The sequence below is a fragment of the Lineus longissimus genome, chromosome 19, assembly GCF_910592395.1.
Source record: "Lineus longissimus chromosome 19, tnLinLong1.2, whole genome shotgun sequence".
Lineage (NCBI taxonomy): Eukaryota > Metazoa > Nemertea > Pilidiophora > Heteronemertea > Lineidae > Lineus > Lineus longissimus.
Genome location: NC_088326.1, coordinates 8,992,467 through 9,017,883, shown reverse-complemented (window position 1 = coordinate 9,017,883; position 25,417 = coordinate 8,992,467). Strand labels below are relative to the sequence as shown.

The 25,417-nt window shown below is 41.6% G+C and overlaps 1 protein-coding gene across 1 annotated transcript; it reads right to left on the bottom strand.

The window, feature by feature from the left end:
* Positions 1-258: 258 nt before the first annotated feature.
* On the bottom strand, positions 259-21,385 carry LOC135503494 (tribbles homolog 2-like). The gene is made up of 3 exons (XM_064797110.1): positions 20,180-21,385; positions 12,029-12,321; positions 259-5,133 (listed from the first exon to the last, which is right to left on the bottom strand). The coding sequence occupies exons 1-3, from the start codon at positions 20,432-20,434 to the stop codon at positions 4,665-4,667; spliced, it is 1,017 nt and encodes a 338-aa protein (XP_064653180.1). The 5' UTR covers positions 20,435-21,385; the 3' UTR covers positions 259-4,664.
* Between the last annotated feature and the right edge of the window lie 4,032 nt (positions 21,386-25,417).

Sequence of the window (25,417 nt, the reverse complement as noted above, 5' to 3'; positions counted from 1 at the left end):
TGCTGTGGTGATCCACATTACAGACGATTTGTCGTGGTCAATTGCAGCGAGTCCTGTCGCCTAGAAATCGCTGGCGTTGAAGGGCTTCAGGGCCATTACTCCTTCTCTTGCTGTGTTAGGAGCCATGACAACCATACCGTCAGCGCCTACCAACGGGTGACTAAGGTGACCACATGAAAGTACGCTACTTATGAGTTACTGATGGTGCTCCTTTTTGCACAACCAAAGTCAGAAAAAAACAATAATCAAATCAACAGGTTCTATTTCATAATGTTTTTTTATTTTTCTCTAATAGACAGCAATTCTCAAGAATATTATATACAGACCAGATGCATTTTAGTCCTCACTATGCATGTATCCCTGTGGACTTTATTTTTAGAAAATGTACCAAAATTTGTGCAAACTCATAATACAGCAATGCCCTATTTTCAAATATTTTGCAGACAGTTTTTTATTTAAAATGCATTCAAAGGGTGATTAGCAATATTAAGTGCTCCATCAGCCATGTTTGTCGACAAATAAAATTTTCTTTTAAAAACTTTTTGCAATTTTTGTTTCAGTTCGAGTATAATAGGACACTTCTCAATTTCCTGCAGAGAAGGGGTCTTAAGGTGTGAAGGTAATTCATGTCATCCATGTTCTTTAGCTCAGTTTGGTTTATGACCAGATTCAACCTCACTGCACTTGGTTCAGGCGAGTTTGGACCTGTGGGCTCCCCCCATCCACACCCATGTTCAGGGACGGGAACCAAACCTCGCCACAGCAAGGTCATCTATGGCCATCAACAGACTGTGACAACAAGAAGGCCTACCAAGAACTTGTTAGAGATTAAGTCAAAGTGGCCAAAATAAAAGCAAACACTTCTCTCAAAAGATCTTGCTTTTGTGGAATTGGTGCTTTAACTATAGATATCTTTCAATAATGTACATATTTACAGTTAACGACTGTGTCTGGCTTTATCAGAAACTCCACTGACTTTTATTTTAATGACTTGTGAAGTCGCGTGTCAATTTTATTCCCTAAATTAATTAACTATTTTAACATCACAGAAAATAATCTTCTACAGTAGTTCTCATAATAATCGGTTTAAAAACCTGAAAATTACATGAAGTTCAACTCCTACTGCAGGACGTTCATCCTGAACTTTTTATACTTTGTTGAAATTCTAAATTACCCGTACTTTACCCTAAGAGGTAAAAAAGTGGCCTTTGCCAGTAAAATGTCTACGGATTTCTGTAATAAACAGACTTGATGCAATGCACAAGGCTCCATACTGGATATTTGACTTGAACAAACAACAACAGTAAACATCAGATTTGCTCCACTAAACTTTTTCATGAAAACGTTACTTTCAGATTTCAGTTGGTGCATGAATTCTCTCTTTCTCTTTGAATTGTCTTGCTGCACTTAGACAGATGTACCAGTCCAGTCGAGTCATGATTCATAGGCCTGCGAGCCAGCATGAGCAGCAAACTTGGAAACGCCAAAGTCTAGAATATGACCCAAACATTTTCCCTTTTTGTTTTGAAACCTTTGTTTCAAAGAAAAACAGCATTTCATATAAAATAACCCCCCTCAACAATTTCTCCATAAACTGCATTAGACCAGGAGGTGCTGCCATCTGGGCACAAGATATTACACTAATTACCAAAGACATTCTTCAAAGGAGGATTCCTGGACTTACCCATAATTATCAATCACGGCTGCTCTTCTCACACTACAAGTACTAACATGCAACATACATGTACAGGCTTGAAATTGTTCAGCATTTTGAACTTTTGACACAACAGGGCCTCTACCTTTCACGAACACCAAAACCATTCAATGAAGGGACAGACATACTCAAACAAATTACAAAACACCCGAACAAAAACACAAAAAAGCCAATTCCGATTCCCAATAGCAATTCATGCACTTGTTGACAGTAACTTTCTTCCAAATATATGTACGCAAGTAGTTTTTTGGGGGGGGGGCAAAAATGGACATTTCTGCTCGGAAAATGAAATTTGGTCTCAAGAAATTTTGCTTTTTGAGAAAACTCTGCTCCAAATAATCTGCAGGGGCTAGTTTGAGTTTAAATCAGCCATCCCGATCAGAATATTCAAGGGAAATCACGCTTTCTGTTAGTCATATTTTGCCTGTTTTCTGATAGCATCTCCAACCCCATTTTTTCCCTCCATCTCAAATCCTGTGATACCATAGTCATTTTGGGTCAATTTCCGCCTCCCAAAAAGACCATTCCCTCAAAAGTCGGCAGACAACCAAATAATAAACAAGACACAACACAAGTACATGAAGGGATTAACCTTGGATTGAGTGGTAGGGGAAGCGGTGATAGTTGATATTTAAAGAGACCACACTGCACATACATCCAAAAGTGTACATAGTGAGAATGCTTGTCTGCCACTTCTGAGGCATCCAAGCAGCCTCGATTCACAAGCGCGATGATTCGAGTCAATAATTTTCCGGGAGTACTGTAAAAGTGCAACCAACCAGCGCACAGTAACTCAAGAAGTGGTTAATAAGATGACGTTAACACTTCTGTGATTCATTCCCTCACCACATCATTAATCTGCATGACGCAAAAGACCGACTCCGTCGTTTCGTTGCCAAGGAAACCAAAATGTGCCTCAAGACATCACGCGAGGTGTTGGGAATAGCCTGTTGCATCTCGGCAAATGATGAGGCGATTCATTTGGAAATTACATGTATACCACTCCAGTTGGAAGAGGGGGATGAGACAAAAAATAAACAACTTCAAATTTCATATTTTTGTAGGGAAAGTGCCATCACCAATTCTCTGCAACATGTGGTCTAATGTAAAATGTCAAAGAGTGATGGCACAATGTAGAAGAAGAAAAGAAAAATATTTTCGACAGCGCCCAAAATCAGGACAGGCGGGGATGAGAAGGTGATTTTAGTTTTTTGGGTTGGCCTAGGCGTATGTCATCCATTGTTAAAGGGGTACACTGTTCATAATTACTTGTGGTCCAGTTAAATAGAAATCCACTAATACACAATGCCGTAGTGCAGTTATTATGAATACAAATTTGTTTAAACTTGGTATTCATAGTATTTGTATATCAGTTAACACAATGGCAATGTTGAAAATTATATTCAACATGTATTTTCGCAACTGGACATTTTTAAATTCAATTACAAATTCAAAATTTTTAACAGCGTAGGCCTTTAAACTCTTGACTTTAAACTCTTGACTTGCAAGAGGAGAAAAAGGTGCTCCGGTTTCAAATTTCATAGTAAAATATGCATAATACCCCACAGAAGTTTGTCATGTTAAGAGTGTCAATCAAGTACATGCATGCAGACCTCATCAAACTCCAGAGAATGCTCTTGACACAACACATAAGTCTTCCTGCCCAAGTGTGGAGACTCATGGCTTCTTTGGCAACTTGTATTGTACATTTCCTAAAGCATCTGTACCACACAGTCATTAGCACATGCAAGAATGCGCTGCAGTGCATGCAACTACTACAAATCAATGTACATGTAGTACACACTACTAGAACTTCAAGTCAGAAACCATCATGTTATGCTACAGATGTCAGAGCACATGCAAAATTTTTTCCTAAAATCAACGAAGGACTTTATTACCGGTAGGTGGCAGTTAAGTTTAGTGGTCCACTACACAGAAGGTTCTGTATTGTATTGGATGGCAAACTATTAGCGGTACTACCAACTTCTGACAATAAAGTCCTTCATTCCTGCAGCCTTTTGCCATTTTCGATTGTACAACATGAGATGAAGACAGAATAACAATCATAATGTACATGAATCAGGGTAAAGTTAGCCCACACTCTGACTAAAAGATAATTCTGAGTTGTCAAAATTTGCTATTTTTAGGCAGAGTGCGGTCAACTTTTCAGGAGAAGGAAGGGGATATTTCATATTGACAATATTCACACAAAGCTTGGTACAAGGATACAAAGTATCATCTCTAATATAGAGCAAGTGCACTCTCCGATACCTGGCAATGCCCCCTGGTGGCCAACAGCGGTACCACGCACAACGTCTGGTTTGCAGTGCCACACTTGTAATTTTATCAACAACCAACAATAACAATAAACACTACTGAAGTGAAGATAGAGTTCTCTGGATCTTTGTCTTGGATAAACCATTCACTGAAAAGGAATTTTTGAGGAGCGACTTTTCAATCCGATGGTCCAAGTTCCGCTCTGAATTGATGTAACAATGCTTGCCCAAGTTTTTCGCAATTTTCCAACAATTTCATGTGAGTAGAACACTTGCACATATTATTCACAAAAAACTACACCCGGAATATAGTGTGAAGCAGATGGAAGTTAGTGGTCTGTGGCTAAGTAAGACAGCTTGAGTCTACGTTTCTTGACCAATCGCAATATTTCCCCAAACAGCGCATGGCAAATTCAAGACCGATAACAATTTAAATAACTCGATATTTCGCCAAAGTTTGTCAAAGTCGCTCAGGTTATCAATAGTTTTCTCTAAGACAACATCGGGTGGCTTTAAAGTTAATGTCAGCATCGGCGTCTGTGAACATTTTTACAAAATGAACACTGGTGTTGACACCAACTTTAAACGTCGCCCATTGCATTTTATATCTGGGCGATTCTGGTAAACTAAATAGAGATGAAATCAATTCTACAACTTGCTAAAACATCTCTATGCTAAAGGAAGAATGACGAGTCATCAATTCCAAAAACGTCCGGCACCGTCTGGTCGCAGTCTTTTGAATCCGTTCGCAGCGGTCCACGGCAGGGAAACCGACTACTGAACCAAGGATGTCGTAAAATCTCATTGCCAGACAACCGCTCTTGTGGGTCTCGGCGTAATAAACTACGAATTAAACATTTCGCTCTTGATGATATGGTATCTGGTATCGTGTAATGCCCACGTCGGATTTTTGTAAAGAGGGCGCCAGGCTCCGTATCATGGAACGGGTAGCGTCCAACTAACATGGTATATAACATCACACCCAGACTCCAGATATCAGCAGCTTTTCCCGAGTAGCATTCGTTCGTGTTGAGTATTTCTGGCGAAACGTATGCTGGGCAGCCATGTTTTTCCATCAGCGAGTCATCGGTGTCGTCATCAAGAACACAAGAATCTTCTAATCCTTCTAGTTTCAACTGAGTTCTGAAAAATAGGAGATTGAAATATGTGGTGAGAAAAGGCATAAAAAGACTACTCGTTATTTTTGTACAAAAAGGTGGAATGAATAAATCAGGGCTTCAAAAGTCATACATCATCTCTTGGTTTCATCACAGTAAACACAAATGGAAACACAGCAAATCCGGACACATGTTGCTCAGAGCTTGGCACGTTGAGACAGACTGGTTGCTCATTTCAATGTCGTCTATCTTTTGTGAAATCTGAGTCGATCAATTTCTTCCCTATCTCCTGGTGTCATTCTGTGCTAAGTGTGCCCGGTTTTGCTGTGACTGGTCACTGACACCTCACTTCACAAAGTTTTAAACCTCTACTGGAAAGTTCTGAAATAGTTTAGAATGCTGAAAATTAAAGACAACAAACTGTACAATAATTTCTTTATATCTACTGTTTTCTCTCACAATGCCTAAAAAAGACCCAACTTCTTATTAATACGAAACAATAAAGACCCAAAACTTGAGAAAATATGGAGAAATTTTTTAAATTTTACTTCCAAACCAAATTAGCTTTCTTTACCTGTATAATCATGATACATGTATAAACTTGGTTAGATGGCAGTTTCTAACTAAACTAACCCACACATTGCTGCCAATTTATTGTTCTTTTCATCTCCAGATTATATCAACCTCCATGAATGGGGCACCAGGCTCACCTGGGCCAGTTCACACCCCAGGTCACACACCCTTCATTGTCTCCTCAAGAAGGCCATAGCAATTTGTGACACAATACGTCTCCAAGGTAAACCACAGCCCTGCAATCACATCACTAATTTTCCTCGTCAAAGAAACAAATTACAAATTCAGAAGAGACATGAGAAGTCATGCAACTGGGGCTGGCCACTTGTTGCGAGTGCTGGTAGAGGATTCTGGGTCAGGCTAGGTTACATTGTCGTGTGCGCACAATGACAAGGTCTTTAGCTAACCTCTGCTGACAAAGACACTTCCTTATTCCGTAAAGGTTGTCATTGTCTGTGCAAAGTTTCCAGCTTCCTCACGCTGCACCTTCTCAGACTAACAACTGTCTGAGGATACAATCTTTTGACCAACTGAAAACACTGGGGACATTCTTATACGATTGATTTTTATGAAACATAAATTCTTTGGACACTGGTGAAGGAGACACAACTGGATGAAAACTCAAATTTGAATGTAGTATATTTACAGCACCAAAAAGTTATAATTTCAACTAAGAAATTTGTTCTGTTTATTTTTACTACGAATGATATGTCTGCCATCACTTTTTCTCACCAAACAGAATACCCTACAGCGAGTTTGATGCCAGGATTTACCTAAGTTACCCATTATCATTCTGGCCATGTTGTCTTTCAAAACATATTAAAAGGAGAAACAGTGCAGTAACACTCCTTTCTCATCCAATGGTTTCAGGGTGAGTCACCAGAATAATTTGCTTTAGAACATTTTTGGGGGGGACTTTGTCCTCAATACTGAGGATACACTGTGGATAAGAGAGAGTAAGAAGAGAAAGTCTTCATGATATCACACCAGGAACAAGGGCCAAAGATCCAGAGTGGTCATACATTGCTGATCTTACCCGGTGAAGAGGAGGAGGGGATGAAGAGACCAGGTCAGCTGGCTTTTGCAGGGAATTCGACATTGTTACCCAAAGGCCAAACATCGTAAAATACAGTATTCTACAGTTCTCACCACGCTCGAGGGTGCACACGGCATTCTGAGAGACTGAGAAGCAGGTCAGGCTATTGTGTGCAGCTATTGTTGGTGTGTTATTGACAAACAGGGCACATTGTCTCTGAGGATACTGCTGCCACCGCACCAGAACCTGGTCAATGGCAGTTAGTTTCCGGCTGAGGGAGTAACGGGTGTGTGCAGAGACTGCATCAGGTCAAACGATGAGCTGCAGGTTGCTATGCATGGGGTTTGCTCTGACGAGGAGCTGGGAACCCTAGTGACACAACCACCAGAGGTGGTTACCGTGGTAGTTCAACCCCTACCAACGTGATGTGGAGCACAAGGAAAGTTTTACTCTGTAACCCAGGGAGTTGGGTTGACTGAATAGAAGTTTAGGGTAACAGAATGTAGTGGTTGAGTCTGTTTAAAAAGGTTTTCTTGAAAACTTTAGTATGTTATATATAGCCATGCAGTACTCAGTAATCAGCCCAACCAATATATTTTCAGGCATTTTTACGAACAAATAATGTTTACTCGAGGCCTACACGTAGGTTCCAGATTGCATGTACATGCAGATCTAGATTACGAGACGCATTTATGAAACATTCGATCAAAGATGAGTCATCATAAGTGATTTCGACTTACACAATAGGGTTTAGTCGTCAGGCCGGCCTAGTCAAAACAATGGACAATTGGAGCTTGATGTACACTCGGACTGTCGGCCTACACTTATAATATCAACCAACTTGGCTTGACGCAGACATATCAGGTGATCTGCGCAGTAATCACACTTCTCTGTATCGTACATAATGGAGGTCGACGTGTAGGCCTACATAAGCCGAGGTCATTCCATGATTTTTCTTTTACCATGCAAATGAATTGAATATTGATAATACGCAGAATGGCCAAGTGCAAAAAAGTTAGATCAACTACTAGTATGAAAGCGTCACAGTCCATCAATCACCTTTGATGAAATGCATTGTGCATGCGTACTGCAGACCATGCCAATTCTAACCAGAGGCAACGCGAAGCCAGTGGCAAATACAGATTTTAAAAACGTCCGATTTCTACTAAAGTTATTACTGTCAGATCACACCAGAGCCACGGGAGAAATATCACTGTCAAGTAAATTCTGAAGAAAAAAAACAATAGGGCATCTCTTCAACAAAAGGCACATCCCACACCCCATCCCACCATTGTGCCAACGAAAATTCTGACTCAATCAGTACAGTAGTTACAATCCGGCATGCGAAATACAGCCTTGTGCCCATACTGAACATTGAATTGGGTCAAAAACTGCTAGGCACCTTCACAAACCCAGCCACCACACCCCACTCCCACAGAAATATGAAACCAATCGGACTACCCATCCCTGGGAGTAATTGCCTCAGTCAGGCGCATCGATGCACGCACCAACAGACAAGGGTAAACTGTTCCTGGCATAGAGTACGTGATGCCATGACTATGTGGAGACTCTTCACTACATCATCTGTGGTTTTTATTAAAACATTGTGATGAGGCCAATCAACTTTGAACCATTAAATTCAAAGGCCCATCCCCAATCATTGCATCACCTTGTTGATCTGGCTGGAACAGTGACGCGTGTCTACACAAATGAGTTCTGGGAACAGATGACATCAATTATAATAGTGCACAGCTGGATGAGGCCTGTGTGGGTGGAGCCAACAACAGGAGTGTCTACATCAACTTCATTCACTCCCTGAAATTTACCGACCAAATAATGAGCCCCTCAACAGGGGACCAAAAAACACCAACCTGGTTGGTCTTTGTGAGCTATGGCCCTCCCTCCCTTCGAACCTTTTATTTCATAATCCTTGCGTGGAGTGACATTATTTCAATCATTATCACATTAAACATAGGCATCAATTTTTATGTAAATTACTTTCACTTCATCTGCATACTAATTATTCACTCCATTCTTGGGCATAACTACTTTAACCTCTTGCCGTTAACAACCGCAGTCGCCATTCTGGGGAGGGCAATAACATCTTTTTCACCGCCCAGATCTTCCAATATGAATAGGCTGTCATTTCACCCAGGTGTACTACATGTACTAATGATGCAATCAAGCCTTTGACAGTTCGAGTCCTTGTCATGTTCGTTCCCTTTGTACATGCCCAGGCCCGGCCCAAAACCTACTGGGCCTAACCGCCTTTATTATTGATCAATGCGGGAGGCGGTACCTTATACATGTAGTTATCTGGGTTGTGGATTAACGTACTCTGAGCAAAAGTACTTCGGTTGTTAACGGCAAGTATATTCATCAAGGTGAAAGCGCAGAGAGTAGTCAACACGGTACATGGCGGCTCCTGGTATCTACAATGAGTTAGGATACTATCTTTTCAGATGCTTTTTTTACTGCGCAACGCCACCATACCTGTGCTGTGGTAATCAATCTAAAACCGAACCAAAGGGTATTCCTCCACCAAGGAGGATGAGTGTTCACGTGCTTCTACAGTTAAGCCCCAATTAGCATCACTGGGCCTAAGTCAGGCCAGAAGAACAGTCTTTCTTCAAGCTCACTTGGTATGTATTGTTACGCCAAATTCACCTGGATCTATCACAACATGTACAGCAGATTCACTGCAGCATGCAAGGAAAAAGAAACCATCTCAATATGATTCTTGCCTCTACTCTTCATCCATATGCTGGAGCAAATAATGCAAAATTACAAATTTCAGGGATTATTTTCTTAATTATTCTATATTTCACTAGAAGTATATCAATATAGATACTATTACTAGCATGATTTTACCTAGTAGTAGTGCAATAAATTTTTCAGTTGAACAATATTGCAAAACCCTGACGTCCGGTGACCAATTAGAAGGTCTCGTTAACTTCCAGGAAATGAGCCATTTGTTACGACTTTCTATTGTGTACACAAAACCAATTGTGGGTGAATTAGTCTCGAAACCGAACCCAATCATCACTTAGAAATTTGCACTCACTAATTGTTTAGAATTGACTTAGGAACCAACACTTGCTTTCCAATTCCACTCAAGCTGTGTCTCAGTCTGTGTGGGTCTTTTTTAAAAGTCCCACACAAACACAACAAACTATTTTTCAAGTAGATGCAACAGAGCCAGGAGGACAAGATGAATACTTGCACTTCAAAACCAATCGATAACCGCAATCGAATCACAATCATCATGTTAATATCATACACTATACAGTCCAAATCACAATTGTAAGCCCTGAATTTGCGTGATTGACGCGCTACCCAGTACCCAGTAGCGCGTAGGACATGCCCAAGTCAAGCGTGAGCGTGATTTGGACTAAGTACGTCTAAGGTCGCAGCCTCTAAAGTCACTCATAGGACTCTCTAGGACTCTAGAGCAATGCATAAAATTTGATACTAAGTACAGTAGAGCCTCTCTTATGTCTTAGCGGACACCTCTCTATTGAGGACAACCTCTCTTTAAGGACACTAGTTTTGGTCCCCAATTAGTTGTTGCCATTCAATTTGACCTCTCTAATCAGGACACCTCTCTATAAAGGACAGCACTTGTCAGTCACGAAGGTGTCCACGTCCTTAATAGAGAGGTTCTACTGTACTCTTATTTTTACTTTGCACCCTTTTGCGGCAACTGGATGCACCTTCAGGAGTAACAGAAATTGACAAACAAAACAGAGTATTCTGTTTCCACAAATAACTAAGCCATCCATATGGTGCACATCTCCAGCTATCATTCACTCCCTGAATGGCTGGCTACCCACGCATTTGCTGATGTCATCAATCCAATGCGTTGTCATGGCAACACCAGCAGTGCTACCTGTAGTAGTCAGATGCTATGTATGACTGTGCAGGCTATAGCTAAGATTAAGAATCAACATGTGGGCAACTGATTTTAAGAATTTCATGCCAATTTAAGATTTATGATTCAATCAAAGACTCAGTTATGCCTACTGGATCCTGATGATAATCAATTTCCGTGCAAAATACTGTGACCAATAGTGATGACATGAAGACCAGGCACGCCAGGGAGTGGCACTTTCTATTCTAAACACCTATTACAGTAATTGAGGTACTAAGTACATAAGTATACAAAACACTAAACAGTCCTATACACCTTTCCAGAAATGGGGCGCTGAGTGTCCGAGTGAAATAGTGATGTCATAAGGGGAAACTAGGCCTTATGGTGGAGGGACAAAGGAGATAGTCATGGTTGACCAACACACTTGAATGCCTTTAATGACGGACAAGGGGGAAAAAGTTAGTTCCAATGCAAGTCACCAATTTCGGGAAGCATAGTCCCACCCTTTAGACCTTTTTTATTATAACATGTGTATAAACTGATGTAGGACAAAATTGACAATCCCCAGTAAACATAAGACATGCAGACGCATGCCCCCCCCCCTAATTCTTGAAAAATCTTTGAACTTTGATATTTTGGAACACACTGCCCAGGAAGTTTAATGTCATCCTCTATTTTTCCGGCTGCTGGATCCGCCTCTGACATGCGAGCTGGCATTCAATCGTTCAGGGTACATCACAACCTGTCCCTGTTGCTAACCGTAGCGGTCTTGCTAGCTGTCTTGCTAGCTTTCATCGACTGTCACCATGGCAATGCCAGGTCTACAGGTGGGTGGCTGGTTACAGGGACCTGCTAAGATCAGGTGAGTTCTCACGTCATAGTGTGGGTGGATTAGATGAAGATCGATGGCATACAACGTCATTATCACCATACATGTCTATACCAAATACTCAAGCCACCTGCTTGGTCTTTTTAAATGTCAACGATGCAACCGTTAATAGTACATGTACAATTGATAGCTTCATTACGTCACATTGTGAGGTGGTGCTGTGATAAGAAATGACATTTGATAAATCTTTTATAGTACGACGCATGCCAGCAACAATAAAATGTCTGCATATTTTTTTCATGATAATATCAAACAGATCTGAAGGCGTGTCGCAACCAAAGAATTTTGGCTGGAACTCGAAATCCTAAAGCAAATTGGAACTCTTTCAAAACGAAGTGTGGAAGCAGATCATTGTTTTCCAAAGAAAATACTCCACCCTTGTTGAAATTGGCATTCACTTCATTTTGAATGAGTTCTAATTGCTTTAGGATTTCAAGTTCCTGCCAATGTGGTGATGCCTATGATCAACCCTTAAGATCATTTTTAGAGTGACAGTGCTTCTTGTTAGAATCGCAGGTACTTAGGGTCAGTTGGCCAAAAGAACAACCTACCTCTCTTTATCCTTGAACACAAATTTCCGAAGCTTCAAATCTCGTAGAATGATGCCGTTTTCATGGCACTCGTCCACCGCCAAAACGATTTGTGCAAATAACCTACTGGCCTCCTCCTCCTTGAGTCTCCGTCTGTCCCGCACATAGCTGTGAAGGTCGCCGTGACTTGTTTCAAAGAAAACGTACGCATTGGTCTCGCCCAATAGAATTTCTTTAATCTCATTTATATGTTGGTGCGAGTCGCAGCGCCAGTAGGCGGCGAGAGTCTCTCGATATTTGTCCACACTTATCACCTGGAAAGACACAAGAATTGAAAACGTTTTACAAACTTCATTGCAATTTTTTTTGAACAAACATCAACGAACACCAGATTTTTGGCCTATCCAGGCATCCATACAAAACATCGGAAAGATTTGCCAATGTCACTCCCCAACCTGTACAAATACATATATTTCCTGGGTTTTTTTTAGGGGGGAGCCCTCTTCATTTGTGACAACAAATGGAGAGCTTGTATCACCTGCAGTAAAGAATAATAAAAGAGTTAGGGACTGACAGTTCAAGGATGATCTAACTTTACTCAAGATGGTACCACAATAGTCTGAGTGATTCAATGAACATGATCATGGAATGTAAAACTGTGTCTAGCAAAAAGCTTACCAAAACTACATATGTAAATCAGGATTAATTCAGTCATCATTAAATCAATAGCAGGACATTGACAAAAGTAACTGTAGATAGAACAGACAAATTTCGCGTGAAGAATATTTTCACGAGTACATGTCATTCCATGTTATTGTTGCCATGTTTCCATAGGCATACATGCAGCATCCAGCTAGGCCCTATGTCGATGAAAGCTTAGTGAACCATAAAGAGGTGATTTAACTTTGACTTGACACCACATATTCCCTGTGCAATCAGCACATCATAATTACATCAACCCCCCCCCCCCCCCCCCCACCTCCACAAGGTCCACACCTCAGTGAAGTAAATAGAAAGAATCACCACCGAGATTGTGTAATAGTGAGACTGGCCACCTCCTATCAGTTTCACAGTAGCTGAAATCAAAACAAGTGAAGACAGAGTTTTCTTGTGGTCACCAAGGGCTTGACTAAGAACAAGCTAAAATAAACTTTAGAAAATAGAACTCCTCAAGTGGTAGAATTCCTCTCACCATCACCACCAGCATGGAAACCTTTTCAATAAAGAATCGTCAAAAACTATTTTGAGATTGGAAGCGTCCTCTTTCTTATCAAAGAAAAAAAGTTACATAACCTCAGACAAAAATTTGCCCAAGTCAAAAATAAAATGTCTGGCATGCCATCAAAAGGGTCACTCTTCATTGACCAAGCCAACCCAAACCAGGTCATCATTGTCATTGGATGGGTTTTCTGGGATCATGGATTAGGGTGGATAAAGACATTGGCAAACCTAGGAAAAATACAGTTTGCCAGCCTTCCCAAGTTAATCAAATTGCATTACGGTTGTTTTTCTAATGATGATGGGTAGATATATGCATGGTTCATTAAGTGCTAGGAGTTGATATCGCTTAAGCACCTGGCTTGAGGGTCATGCTCTGAGTTCAGATGGATGATTTCTTTGAAGTGTTGGTTAAATCGGTGTTATTGGTGAAAACAATTTTTTTATTAAAAAAATTTGGTCAACACCTCAATCAAAAACATTGCAAAAATATATTGGTTATTTTTCTCTATGTTCGTATACTTTTACTGAGTTTTAGTAGTTTTAATATTGGGGATGACACCAATTTGAAAGATAAATAGTGGTTACTGATACATGACAATTTTTCCTGATGTCAGAGAGGTTAAGATATGTGACTTGCTCTACCAAGACTAGGCGCTTGTCGCATCTGAACTTGACAGGTTGATACGGACTTGTTGTTCATTTCCCTATTGTAGACCTTTTGTGAAATCTATTACAAACTGATTTGGTCACATTTCACAAAAGGTCTACAATAGGGAAATGAACAACAAGTCCGTATCAACCTGTCAAGTTCAGATGCGACAAGCGCCTAGTTTTGGTAGAGCGAGTCACATATTAGAAAGAACACTAACGCTAACTGTACGTTACTGTGCAAAAACTACCTTTGTAAGGTTAGATGCGAACTTACCAAGAACGCAAATTTTGCTATGTCATTGATTGTGACTCACAAGCCAATAAATGGCATTGTAGGCCCACTGATCAAGGTCTGCTGGTATCTTATGTCATTGCCTATGCCTTCCATAATCATTTTTGTACAATGATGATTTTGAAGGAGAATCCTATCATTATATTGTCTACACTGTTGGCCCATATGTGACCCACCACGACAAAATGAGTCGCATGTTGCTTGCACAGAAGATGAGCCTAAAATGACACCAGCACATAATAGAAGAAAATGATGTGCGACATGCGACTTGTTTCGACATGGCGTGTCACATATGGATCCCCTTTTCCTGTTTGAATTGAAGACGCCGACATTGTAATGGCTTCATAACCGCGTATCAAACTATTACCCAAGAGGCATAATTCGGTGTCTTTATAGTCTATTACAGAATAAACAAGAGGCCCAAGGGCCTGGCGCTCAGCTGGATGACCTAATAACATAGGACTGAGGGTATAAAGTTGTAAATATCGGCTTTATACTACTGTTTGAAGGTCAAGAGAACACGTTATACCACTAAAATTTCCAATGCAGAGCTGCCAGCTGGATGAAATATGATTGAACTAATCAGCCATGGTATGTAAATATTACAGGAGGCAACGGAAGATATCCCTAGTTCAGTATAGCTTTACAGAAAAAAATGGGAGTAACATTATTGTGTTGCTTAAAACGTCTACTTTTTACTCATGTAAGAATCGTAGTACTAATAATAACTTCAACTTATTTTCCAGTTATGATAACACAACACGCATCTTCATGATCATGATCTTTCTCAAACTAACTGAATGACCTATTAGTAATCGCCTTGGACGCACAACCTAACCACATATCAATCCGCCCCGACGATCGACACATCCATTCGATTCGATAACCGGGTAACCCTCGATAAAGTTTGATAAATAAACTAGAACTGAGATTTCACAGGAGCACCTGTGAATTCATGACTCCAGGGTTGTTTTGAGGGCGATATTGTAAGAGTTGGTCTTGAGTATGGGGACGTGAAGGTCCGTGTGAGGCACCTGGGGAGAGAAGACTAGTTGAACGATGGGATCATGGAGGTATAAATAATTATTTATACCTCCATGATGGGATCTGACACGGACACTACTATTGATCTCATTATATGAATACCATTTAATTACAAATGAAACGGCCAGGGGCCATTGTGCTCACCGTAAGTATTTTTAGTAGACAGTTACAGAAAGTGCTACAGTATGTAGGCCTCTTATAATTTATACATGCATCTGTGACCAGTTAAGAGCCGGCCCTGGCCAAGTGGTGAATCCGAGACTTGTGGTTCCAAGCTTGTAGAGTCTAGGTGAAAATGATAGTGAAGAAATGTGCCACTCCATGACAATGGTGAATATATTTTTAACTTTGACCTCAGTGACCCTGACAGGTAGGTCAAATAACAAACCAGGGTGATATGTGATGTAGACACATCCACCCGACCATAACAATTCCATCACTTGTTACACTACAGCAATCGGCAAAAACGATTTCCAAGATGGCCGCCTAATTAAATCTATGGCACCAAATAAAGAAAATGTAAAATAGAACTCAGAAAAGAAAAAAGGAAAAGATGAAAAATAAAAATATTTTTGGCTGTCCTTGACCGGGGTTTGAACTCACGACCTTTGGATTGCCACAATACGAGGAAAAACCCACAAAACATGCAATTTCGGCCATACTTGAATTCCGATCTGGCTGAAACTTGGCATACAAATAGTGGCTTCTTAGATGCATCATTACACAAAATTAAAACTCTTTACATTGAACAATGACAAAACGTACCAAGAACGGTAAAGTTTTCAACTTTGACCTCTGTGAACTTGAACGGTGGGGCAAATCAAAAACCCGTAAGATATGTGATGTATCCTTGCTAGGAGTACCTACCATGAAACTTTTTTATCAAAAACAAATCAGTAATAAGCGAGAAATCGAACTTTTTGAGTTTTGAGTTTGGGCCCCCTGGTGGCCAAGTCAATAATCAGACCGAACCAAAATTCAGTGTAAAAGGTCAACTGACCTAGGGGGTCATTTGTTCAAAGTTTCAAGTTCATAACTGTTGCGGTTGAGAAACGTGCCATAGTTACACTCAAACGGCAAATTTACGCCATTTGACCTCTGCGACCTTAAAAAGTACGTCAAATCCGAAAAATCGTGCAACATCTGAGGTAACCTTGCTAGGGGTCCCTGCCATAAAAATTTCATCAAAAACAATTTGCTAATAAGCAGGCTATTGCACTTCTTACTTTTTCTGTTTTGGCCCCCTGGTGGCAAAGTCAAGAATCAGATCAGGCTGAAATTCAGCACCAGAGGTTATCTGATATAGGGGGTTATATGTACCAAGTTTCAAGCTCATCATAGCTTTGGTGGTTGAGAAACGTGCCATAGTTACACTCAAACGGCCAATTCACGCCATTTGACCTCTGCGACCTTGAAAAGTAGATCAAATTAAAAACCCGTAAGATATATGATGTATCCTTGCTATGAGTACCTACCACAAAAGTTTTATCGAAAACAAGTCACTAATAAGCGAGATATCACACTTTTTAGACATCCACATTTGGCCCCCTGGTGGCCAAGTAGAGAATCAGATCGGACAGAAATTTAGTGTCACGGGTCATCTGACCTAGGGGGTCATGTGTACAAAGTTCTAAGTTCATAGGCCTAGCGGTTAAAAAACGTGCCACTGTTTTTGAACTAGGATACGACGGACAACGACGACGACGGACGACGGACACTGCAGTATTGCATAGACTCCCCTACGGTGACTGAGCCAAAAAGTGAAAACAGATCATATCATATTCCTTGGGATAAATTAAAATAGGAGTGCGGGAACAAGGTTTTTTAGCAGGAGGAAAGCGAGAACATTTTGCGCCGTCGTATTCCGATTTGGCTGGTTAGTGGTGAAATCTGCTTTTAATTTTGCAAATTAACATATTCGTTTCTCTAGTTCTAACGTTGTCTGAATTAAAGATGCTTTCCCAATGCTTGACTGGTCTGGCAAGAGGCATTGCCAGGAAAACGTGACGTCATTTTGGCCATTCTTCTTACCGCACGCCCTCTCTCTCTGTAAAAGTTCCTGACATGGTGTGAAGTGGGAGGGCGCACAATGGGAACCACACTGCCGCGATGTTAATAGTTTCTATTTATAGAATTCAGCGGCAGAGATTTTAGGCACGGAAAAAGTGGATTAACTCGACTAATCTCAATGGATTTTACCCAGGAATGTTTTCAAGGCGAGAGAAACATCTGATTTAAGTACTGCGCTTATTAGATTTCATGTTCAGGCCGAAGATTGGCCTAAAACGTGGACGAAAAGAGTGCATTATCGAGTGTTGGAGAGGTCACGTGATTGGACAAGAAACTTTTAGCTGTCAACATCAATGGCTATAATAAATATACTCCTACAGAATAGTAGAACTAATAGAACTAATTTCCGAAGTTTCCAATAGTTTGAACACAAATCAAAACATCGCCCATCAGCTGGACTCAGATCTGCATAAATTACGATAAATAATGAAGTCGTCGCTTCAATTTCGCAAAGAAAGTTGACTCCATTCGAAGGTTGTTTTGACCAAATTCTGTTGAACTCATCGTTGTGAGGGCATTTGAACACATTCTCGTTGATCTTTTCTATAAACGTGTAAAGTTTCGTACCAAAATACGTTTCCGTAAAGGCTTAAAAAGAAAATTTGTCACTTACAAAATCATCGCTCCGGTAGAAATAAAAAGGTCACCGCCATTTTCTTGATGATAGTACTCCAGGTAACCGGCGGGAAATTTAAAGCGGGGTCATCCGGGGTCAAACAACAGTTTTGCTCACTACCGCCAACTGGTGATGTAAATCAACACTAATCTATTTTATATCAAAACTTCTGTATCATGAAGACCTTTTCAACTTTATTTCGAGCTTTTATCTGCTGGAATAGAGCGTCAAAAAATTGTTTTTTCATTTACGCATTTTGCCCCCTGGGGAGCTGAATTTGAGTCGAATCGCCCAAATTTTTTTCCGAAAGCAACATTTTCTGCGGTGTTTATAAGCAAGACTAGATTTGAAGTGCCTCGGTTGTATGATTACAAAATGCCCAACTTTGCCTACAGATGGATGGATGGATGGAAGGATGGCAGGATGGGTGGAAGGACGGACACCAATCGAATAGCTATTTGACTAGCTCTGCTGACTTTGTCAGCTGAGCTAAAAATATTTCGCGTGGTGGGGCAAGATTAGCGGTGAGCGTTGACTTTGCCAGGTGGCAACATGCTTACGTCAATGAAGTTAGCGCTTATCGTAGGACTTCTTAACCTCTATAGGTCAACACTACATACACTATAGAGTTCGAAAACCGTGTATAGCGAAATTTCAGTGCTGTGTTTATCAAACCAGTACATGCAGTACGGCACATGTGAGCAAACTGTTTTGACAACAACTGGTGTGAAGTATGCCAATCTAATGATAGTCAACAAATCAATTTATAGGCCTGTCACGCCAGTCCCCTGACATACCTGACCAGTGAACTGCCTAGCAACAGAATTGGTCCAATCTCATGTTGTTTTGATTAGGGCCTACTTACCCTATGTTAAATGGGTACTTGACCGCTGAATAAGACTGTTCAACCTATCCAACCATTCCACACCACTGATATGACTGTAGTAAAGGCCCACATGACAATCTACCCTTCATGGACACCATCATTGTGCCATTGTCTCCTCGAAATGAAATGACTTTTGAACACCCACCAGTCCAGTTTTCCCGAGAGTGGAGCCACTGTCTAATCGTGAAAAATATGACAAGTCCACAGTCGTAGTAGTAGTATGTGTGAGTTAATATGAAAACATTAATAAAAAATATGTATTTTGGCATTAAGAATACAATCCTGGAAAATATGAACTGACTACTGTAAAGACCTTGAAGCCCTCACAAACTGCCTAGTGGCTAGTGCATGTCATGCATGAATTTTGGACATTTTTTAAAAGAATAAATAACAATAAAAATTTCCACATGCTGGTTGTTTTATCTGCGATGGTGAATTTGATGATTGCCACTCTTGCTGGTAAGTGCATGATGTCTTCATCATTTGAGACTGTCAATGAGGAACCGGCGTTAAGATAAATGCCAGTGGCGCCGCCACAATCGATCGTACCTTCTGACGCCATGACGTCATTTTCTGGTCTGTTGACGTCGCATGAGGTCAATCACGGGAAACCATTGCGTACATTTTTGCACAGGATTTCAACAACAGAAAACGTGCCCAATAACTGGCATCGCACATATTTTCCGCAAAATTATCTTAAGAAACTGATAGCTCAATAGATTTAAAACAGGAATATGCAAACGTCGCCGAAATCGGTCGAAAATAAGCGATCGTTTTCGGGCTCAGAAATAACATGATAATGCATTGGAAATGGAGAGTTTTGGTATGATCGATTGCAGCGCCACGCGGCGGATAAATCGCACCGGTTCCTCATTCCAATCACTGCCATACGCCAAGCATCCTGGTCCCCAAACCTATTGGCAAATGAACATCAAAATCACAATGTTGCTTCTCTGTGAAGATGACAAAACAATGATTTAGATTCAGAACAGTTTGTTTCAGATCATTGCTTTTGACCAAAAATATTAGCAAGATCCAGAAACATGTTATACAACTTATATTGTCCTGAATCCGAGACAAAAGCTTTGAAATCATACTGGCACCACCATATCCAACTGCTTCATCACCTAAAATATTATACCTGCTGAAAACTTGAAAGGATTATCAATAGATAAAGGAAAAGGCCATGAAAATATTTTTTAGAATTTGGGCACCCGACATAATAACAGGCGCCCAACATACCTTGGGCGCCCAGCATAGCAACTTGGGCGCCGCCATAGTAGCTCGGGCGTTACTATGTTGGGCGCCCGAGTTATAAAAAATAATTTCATGACCTTTCCCAGCCATCGTAATAAACTGTTGGCCATGATGGGAAAAGTTTTCTATACTGACCTTGCACACATACTCCTCCCGATTATCAACATTGATCGCCTTATATAAATTATTTGCTTCCAGCTGCCTTTGAAGTATATATTTCCCGATTTGTAACACATTTTGACAGTCATTTGTCGGAAAAATAGGTGGACTATTCGGTTGCAAGTCCGGACTTAAATTTCCTGCTACACTGGGTGGTGGCTCAAAGTCCACATGCTTTCGTGGTCCATTTTGAATAAGTAGAGGCCTCGGCCGAGTCCTGATGAGACTCATGTATATTTACACCGAGGAAAGATGAGAACAAAAGTTGGCCCTAGTTATTACAGTAAACCTGAGGTGTTTGAAAAGGGTCCTAACTTTACAGTTTCACGCCTTGGGATAGACCTACAGAAGTAATATGGAAACGCAAACTATCCACAATTTTATCACAGATTATTAGCATTGATGAATATTGTCAAGTGAGGGGCATAGGTGTACTGGGGAACAGTCACTCGGACACACTGTGACAAATCAACACAAACTGTTCACACCCTCTTCGAGTGTTAAAAAAGAAGCAGCTTGGTTTCACACGTTTTGTTACAAAGTCAAGTTGCAATCCCTGAGATATGGTTGATTATGAAATCGTTTTAGCACCATGAATCGAATCTAACATTAGCAATACATATAACACGACTTCTGATTGTTCAACCATCTGAAGAATTGTGAAATTATGAAATCACTATTGTTCTGCACTGTGACTGTTTACAATGAATATTAACAGAACGACTCGTTGAATTTTCTGCAGCACTGCGCAAAAAGAAAGTGCGTGATAACCGTTTTCCCCAGAGTATCGTAGTCCTAAAAACAGTCCATGGGTCGTGTATCCGTGTATGAGATCCGTAAAATATGCAGTACACTATACATAATGACAAATGATGACCAAGAGTTTCTACCAAATTTCATCGAGATGACGAAACATACCAGTGCAAATCGAGTGTGTACGTTGTGTGTGAATCAGATCCTGGAGTTTTCGAAGCAGAACGATCGCAGTTCCGCCTCACCTTAGATCACAGTTTTCTCCGCACTTGGGCCTTTAATCCTCCCCAAACTCCGCAAGCTGTTCCTCTGATGATTCCACACCGTCACACTGTCATAAGTTTGACTCAAGGGAAGGGGTAAAGTCCCTTCCCGTTTAAATTTTGCAGCAGCACGATGAACCGATGGATGCCATTGTGAAATTTTAGTGTGACGTGGGTACAGAGCGAGGACAATCTAACCTCGCTTTCATGTATTCTATTTGCTCCAAACATTCAAATGCACTAAACATGTACGGTCGCAATGTACATATTTCTTGAAAAATTGCAGACCGGTTCGGAATCGAGGTTAATGACGTTTCAATTAGGTTATATCAGTGCGCTGGAATTCCTCGAAATTTCGCAGTGTGTCTGGACCAACAAATAGCAATAACATTAGCATTTGGTTAGCTCAATAATTGGAAATTGCATTATCCAACTCCCATAATTCGTACGATTAATTTTCTTTCTTGTATTGAAGTGCTGGCAGTGGATATATGTGGGCACTATTTTGTTTTCACGGGTGTGTGTCGACATTGCATCATTTACCTGTAAATTGGGGGAGTGGCATGAATGAATCAAAGAATTTACTACGAATGCTACCATGCTACCATGGGAACTACTAATTCCCGCCAAAATTGATTTGGATTTGAGAGGCTTATTACCTGGGGCTTATATTAGGTTAGAGTTGCCAGCCTAAAGCCTTCAGGCCAGCCTTTATTAACCAGCCTAAAGCCTTTAGGCTGGTTACTATAACGTTACGGGCTGATGACTGATGAGGTGTGACCACAGGCCAGCTCCACCCATTTTAACTTATCAACCAAAACAGTCTCTCCAAGAGTGGAATCAAATCAAATCAAGGCCGAGGGGTGAGCTGATTTGACGGTGATGATGCCGAGAACCATCCTGAGATCAGGCTTTTTTACTCCTTCGTCATGTCAGTATGTCTGAGACAACATCCCACACTAGGCCCCTCTCATTAATATATTGGAGTAAGGTCACAACCAGGCTCAGTAGGTCAGAGACGGTATTCCATCCACTTGTTGGATACCACTCGAAATGAGGACACACAGTCTTTCGGACAACATCCCACACTAGGCCCCTCTCATAAATATATTGGAGTAAGGTCACACCCAGGCTCAGTAGGTCAGAGACGGCATTCCATCCACTTGTTGGATACCTCTCGAGATGAGGACACACAGTATGTCTGAGACAACATCCCACACTATAGCTAGGCCCCTATCATAAATATATTGGAGTAAGGCCACAACTGACCAGGCTCAGTAGGTCATAGTCCGCATTTCATCCACTTGTTGGATACCACTCGAGATTAGGAAACACAGTATGTCTGAGACAACATCCCACACTAGGCCCTTCTCATAAATATATTGGAGTAAGGTCACAACCAGGCTCACTAGGTAAGAGACGGCATTCCATCCACTTGTTGGATACCACTCGAGATGAGGACAAACAGTCTTTCGGACAACATCCCACACTAGGACCCTCTCATAAATATATTGGAATAAGGTCACAACCAGGCTCAGTAGGTCAGAGACGGCATTCCACCCTCTTGTTGGATACCACTCGAGATGAGGACACACCGTATGTCTGAGACAGCATCCCACACTAGTCCCCTCTCATAAATATATTGGAGTAAGGTCACAACAAGGCTCAGTAGATCAGAGACGGTATTCCATCCACTTGTTGGATACCAATCTAGATGAGGACACAGAGTATGTCTGAGACAACATCCCACACTATAGCTAAGCCCCTCTCATAAATATATTGGAGGAGGTCACAACCAGGCTCAGTAGGTCATAGACGGCATTCCACCCTCTTGTTGGATACCACTCGAGATGAGGACACACAGTATGTCTGAGATATAGCATCTCACACTAGTCCCCTCTCATAAATATATTGGTGTAAGGTCACAACCAGGCTCAGCAGGTCAGAGAGGGCATTCCACCCCCTTGTTGGATACCACTCGAGATGAGGACACACACAGTATGTCTGAGATATAGCGTCTCACACTAGTCCTCCCTCATAAATATATTGGTGTAAGGTCACAACCAGGCTCAGCAGGTCAGAGAGGGCATTCCACCCCCTTGTTGGATACCACTCGAGATGAGGACACACACAGTATGTCTGAGATATAGCGTCTCACACTAGTCCCCTCTCATAAATATATTGGGGTAAGGTCACAACTAGGCTCAGTAGGTCAGAGACGGCATTCCATCCACTTGTTGGATACCACTCGAGATGAGGTCACACAGTATGTCTGAGACCACATCCCACACTAGGCCCCTCTCATAAATATATTGGAGTAAGGTCACAACTAGGCTCAGTAGGTCAGAGACGGCATTCCATCCACTTGTTGGATACCACTCGAGATGAGGACACACAGTATGTCTGAGATATAGCGTCTCACACTAGTCCCCTCTCATAAATATATATTTGAGTAAGGTCACAACTAGGCTCAGTAGGTCAGAGACGGCATGCCATCGTCTTGTTGAATACCACTCGTGATTAGGACACACAGTATGTCTGAGACAACATCCCACACTAGGCCCCTCTCATAAATATATTGGAGTAAGGTCACAACCAGGCTCAGTAGGTCAGAGACGGCATTCCATCCACTTGTTGGATACCACTCGAGATGAGGACACACAGTATGTCTGAGATAGCATCTCACACTAGGCCCCTCTCATAAATATATTGGAGTAAGGTCACAACCAGGCTCACTAGGTCAGAGACGGCATTCCATCCACTTGTTGGATACCACTCGAGATGAGGACACACAGTATGTCTGAGATAGCATCTCACACTAGGCCCCTCTCATAAATATATTGGAGTAAGGTCACAACCAGGCTCAGTAGGTCATAGACGGCATTCCATCTACTTGTTGGATACCACTCGAGATGAGGTCACACAGTATGTCTGAGACAGCATCCCACACTAGTCCCCTCTCATAAATATATCGGAGGAGGTCACAACCAGGCTCAGTAGGTCAGAGACGGCATTCCATCTACTTGTTGGATACCACTCGAGATGAGGATAATACACAGTATGTCTGAGACAGCATCCCACATCAGGCCCCTCTCATAAATATATTGGAGGAGGTCAAGGCTCAGTAGGTCAGAGACGGTATTCCATCCACTTGTTGGATACCACTCGAGATGAGGATACACAGTATGTCTGAGACAGCATCCCTCACTAGGCTCCTCTCATAAATATATTGGAGTAAGGTCACAACCAGGCTCAGGTGGTCAGAGACGGCATTCCATCAACTTGTAGGATACCACTCGAGATGAAGACAGACAGCATGTCTGAGATAGCATCCCACACTAGGCCCCTCACAGATTTCACAACCAGGCTCAGTAGGTCCGAGACGGCATTCCATCCACTTGTTGGATACAACTCGAGATTAGGACACACAGTATGTCTGAGACAGCATCTCACACTAGGCCCCTTTCATAATTATATTGGTGTAAGGTCACAACCAGGGTCAGTAGGTCAGAGACGGCATTCCATCCACTTGTTGGATACCACTCGAGATGAGGTCACACAGTATGTCTGAGACCACATCTTACACTATAGGCCCCTCACATCAATATATTGGAGGAGGTCACAACCAGGCTCAGTAGGTCAGAGACGGCATTCCATCCACTTGTTGGATACCACTCGAGATGAGGTCACACAGTATGTCTGAGACCCCATCCTACATTAGGCCCCTCTCATAAATATATCGGAGGAGGTCACAACCAGGCTCAGTAGGTCAGAGACGGCATTCCATCCACTTTTTGGATACCACTCGAGATGAGGATACACAGTATGTCTGAGACAACATCCCACACTAGGCCCCTCTCATAAATATATTGGAGTAAGGTCACAACCAGGCTCAGTAGGTCAGAGACGGCATTCCATCCACTTGTTGGATACCACTCGAGATGAGGACACACAGTATGTATGAGACCACATCTTACACTATAGGCCCCACACATCAATATATTGGAGGAGGTCACAACCAGGCTCAGTAGGTCAGAGACAGCATTCCATCCACTTGTTGGATACCACTCGAGATGAGGACACACAGTATGTCTGAGACCACATCTTACACTATAGGCCCCTCACATCAATATATTGGAGGAGGTCACAACCAGGCTCAGTAGGTCAGAGACGGCATTCCATCCACCTGCTGGATACC

Coding starts and splice junctions, on each gene's coding strand:
- LOC135503494 (XM_064797110.1), bottom strand. CDS start 20,434: ATGAGTCTCATCAGGACTCGGCCGAGGCCTCTACTTATTCAAAATGGA. Junction 12,322..20,179: donor GGGAGGAGTATGTGTGCAAG/GTCAGTATAGAA, acceptor GTGTCTTTCCAG/GTGATAAGTGTGGACAAATA. Junction 5,134..12,028: donor GTGTTCAAGGATAAAGAGAG/GTAGGTTGTTCT, acceptor CCTATTTTTCAG/AACTCAGTTGAAACTAGAAG.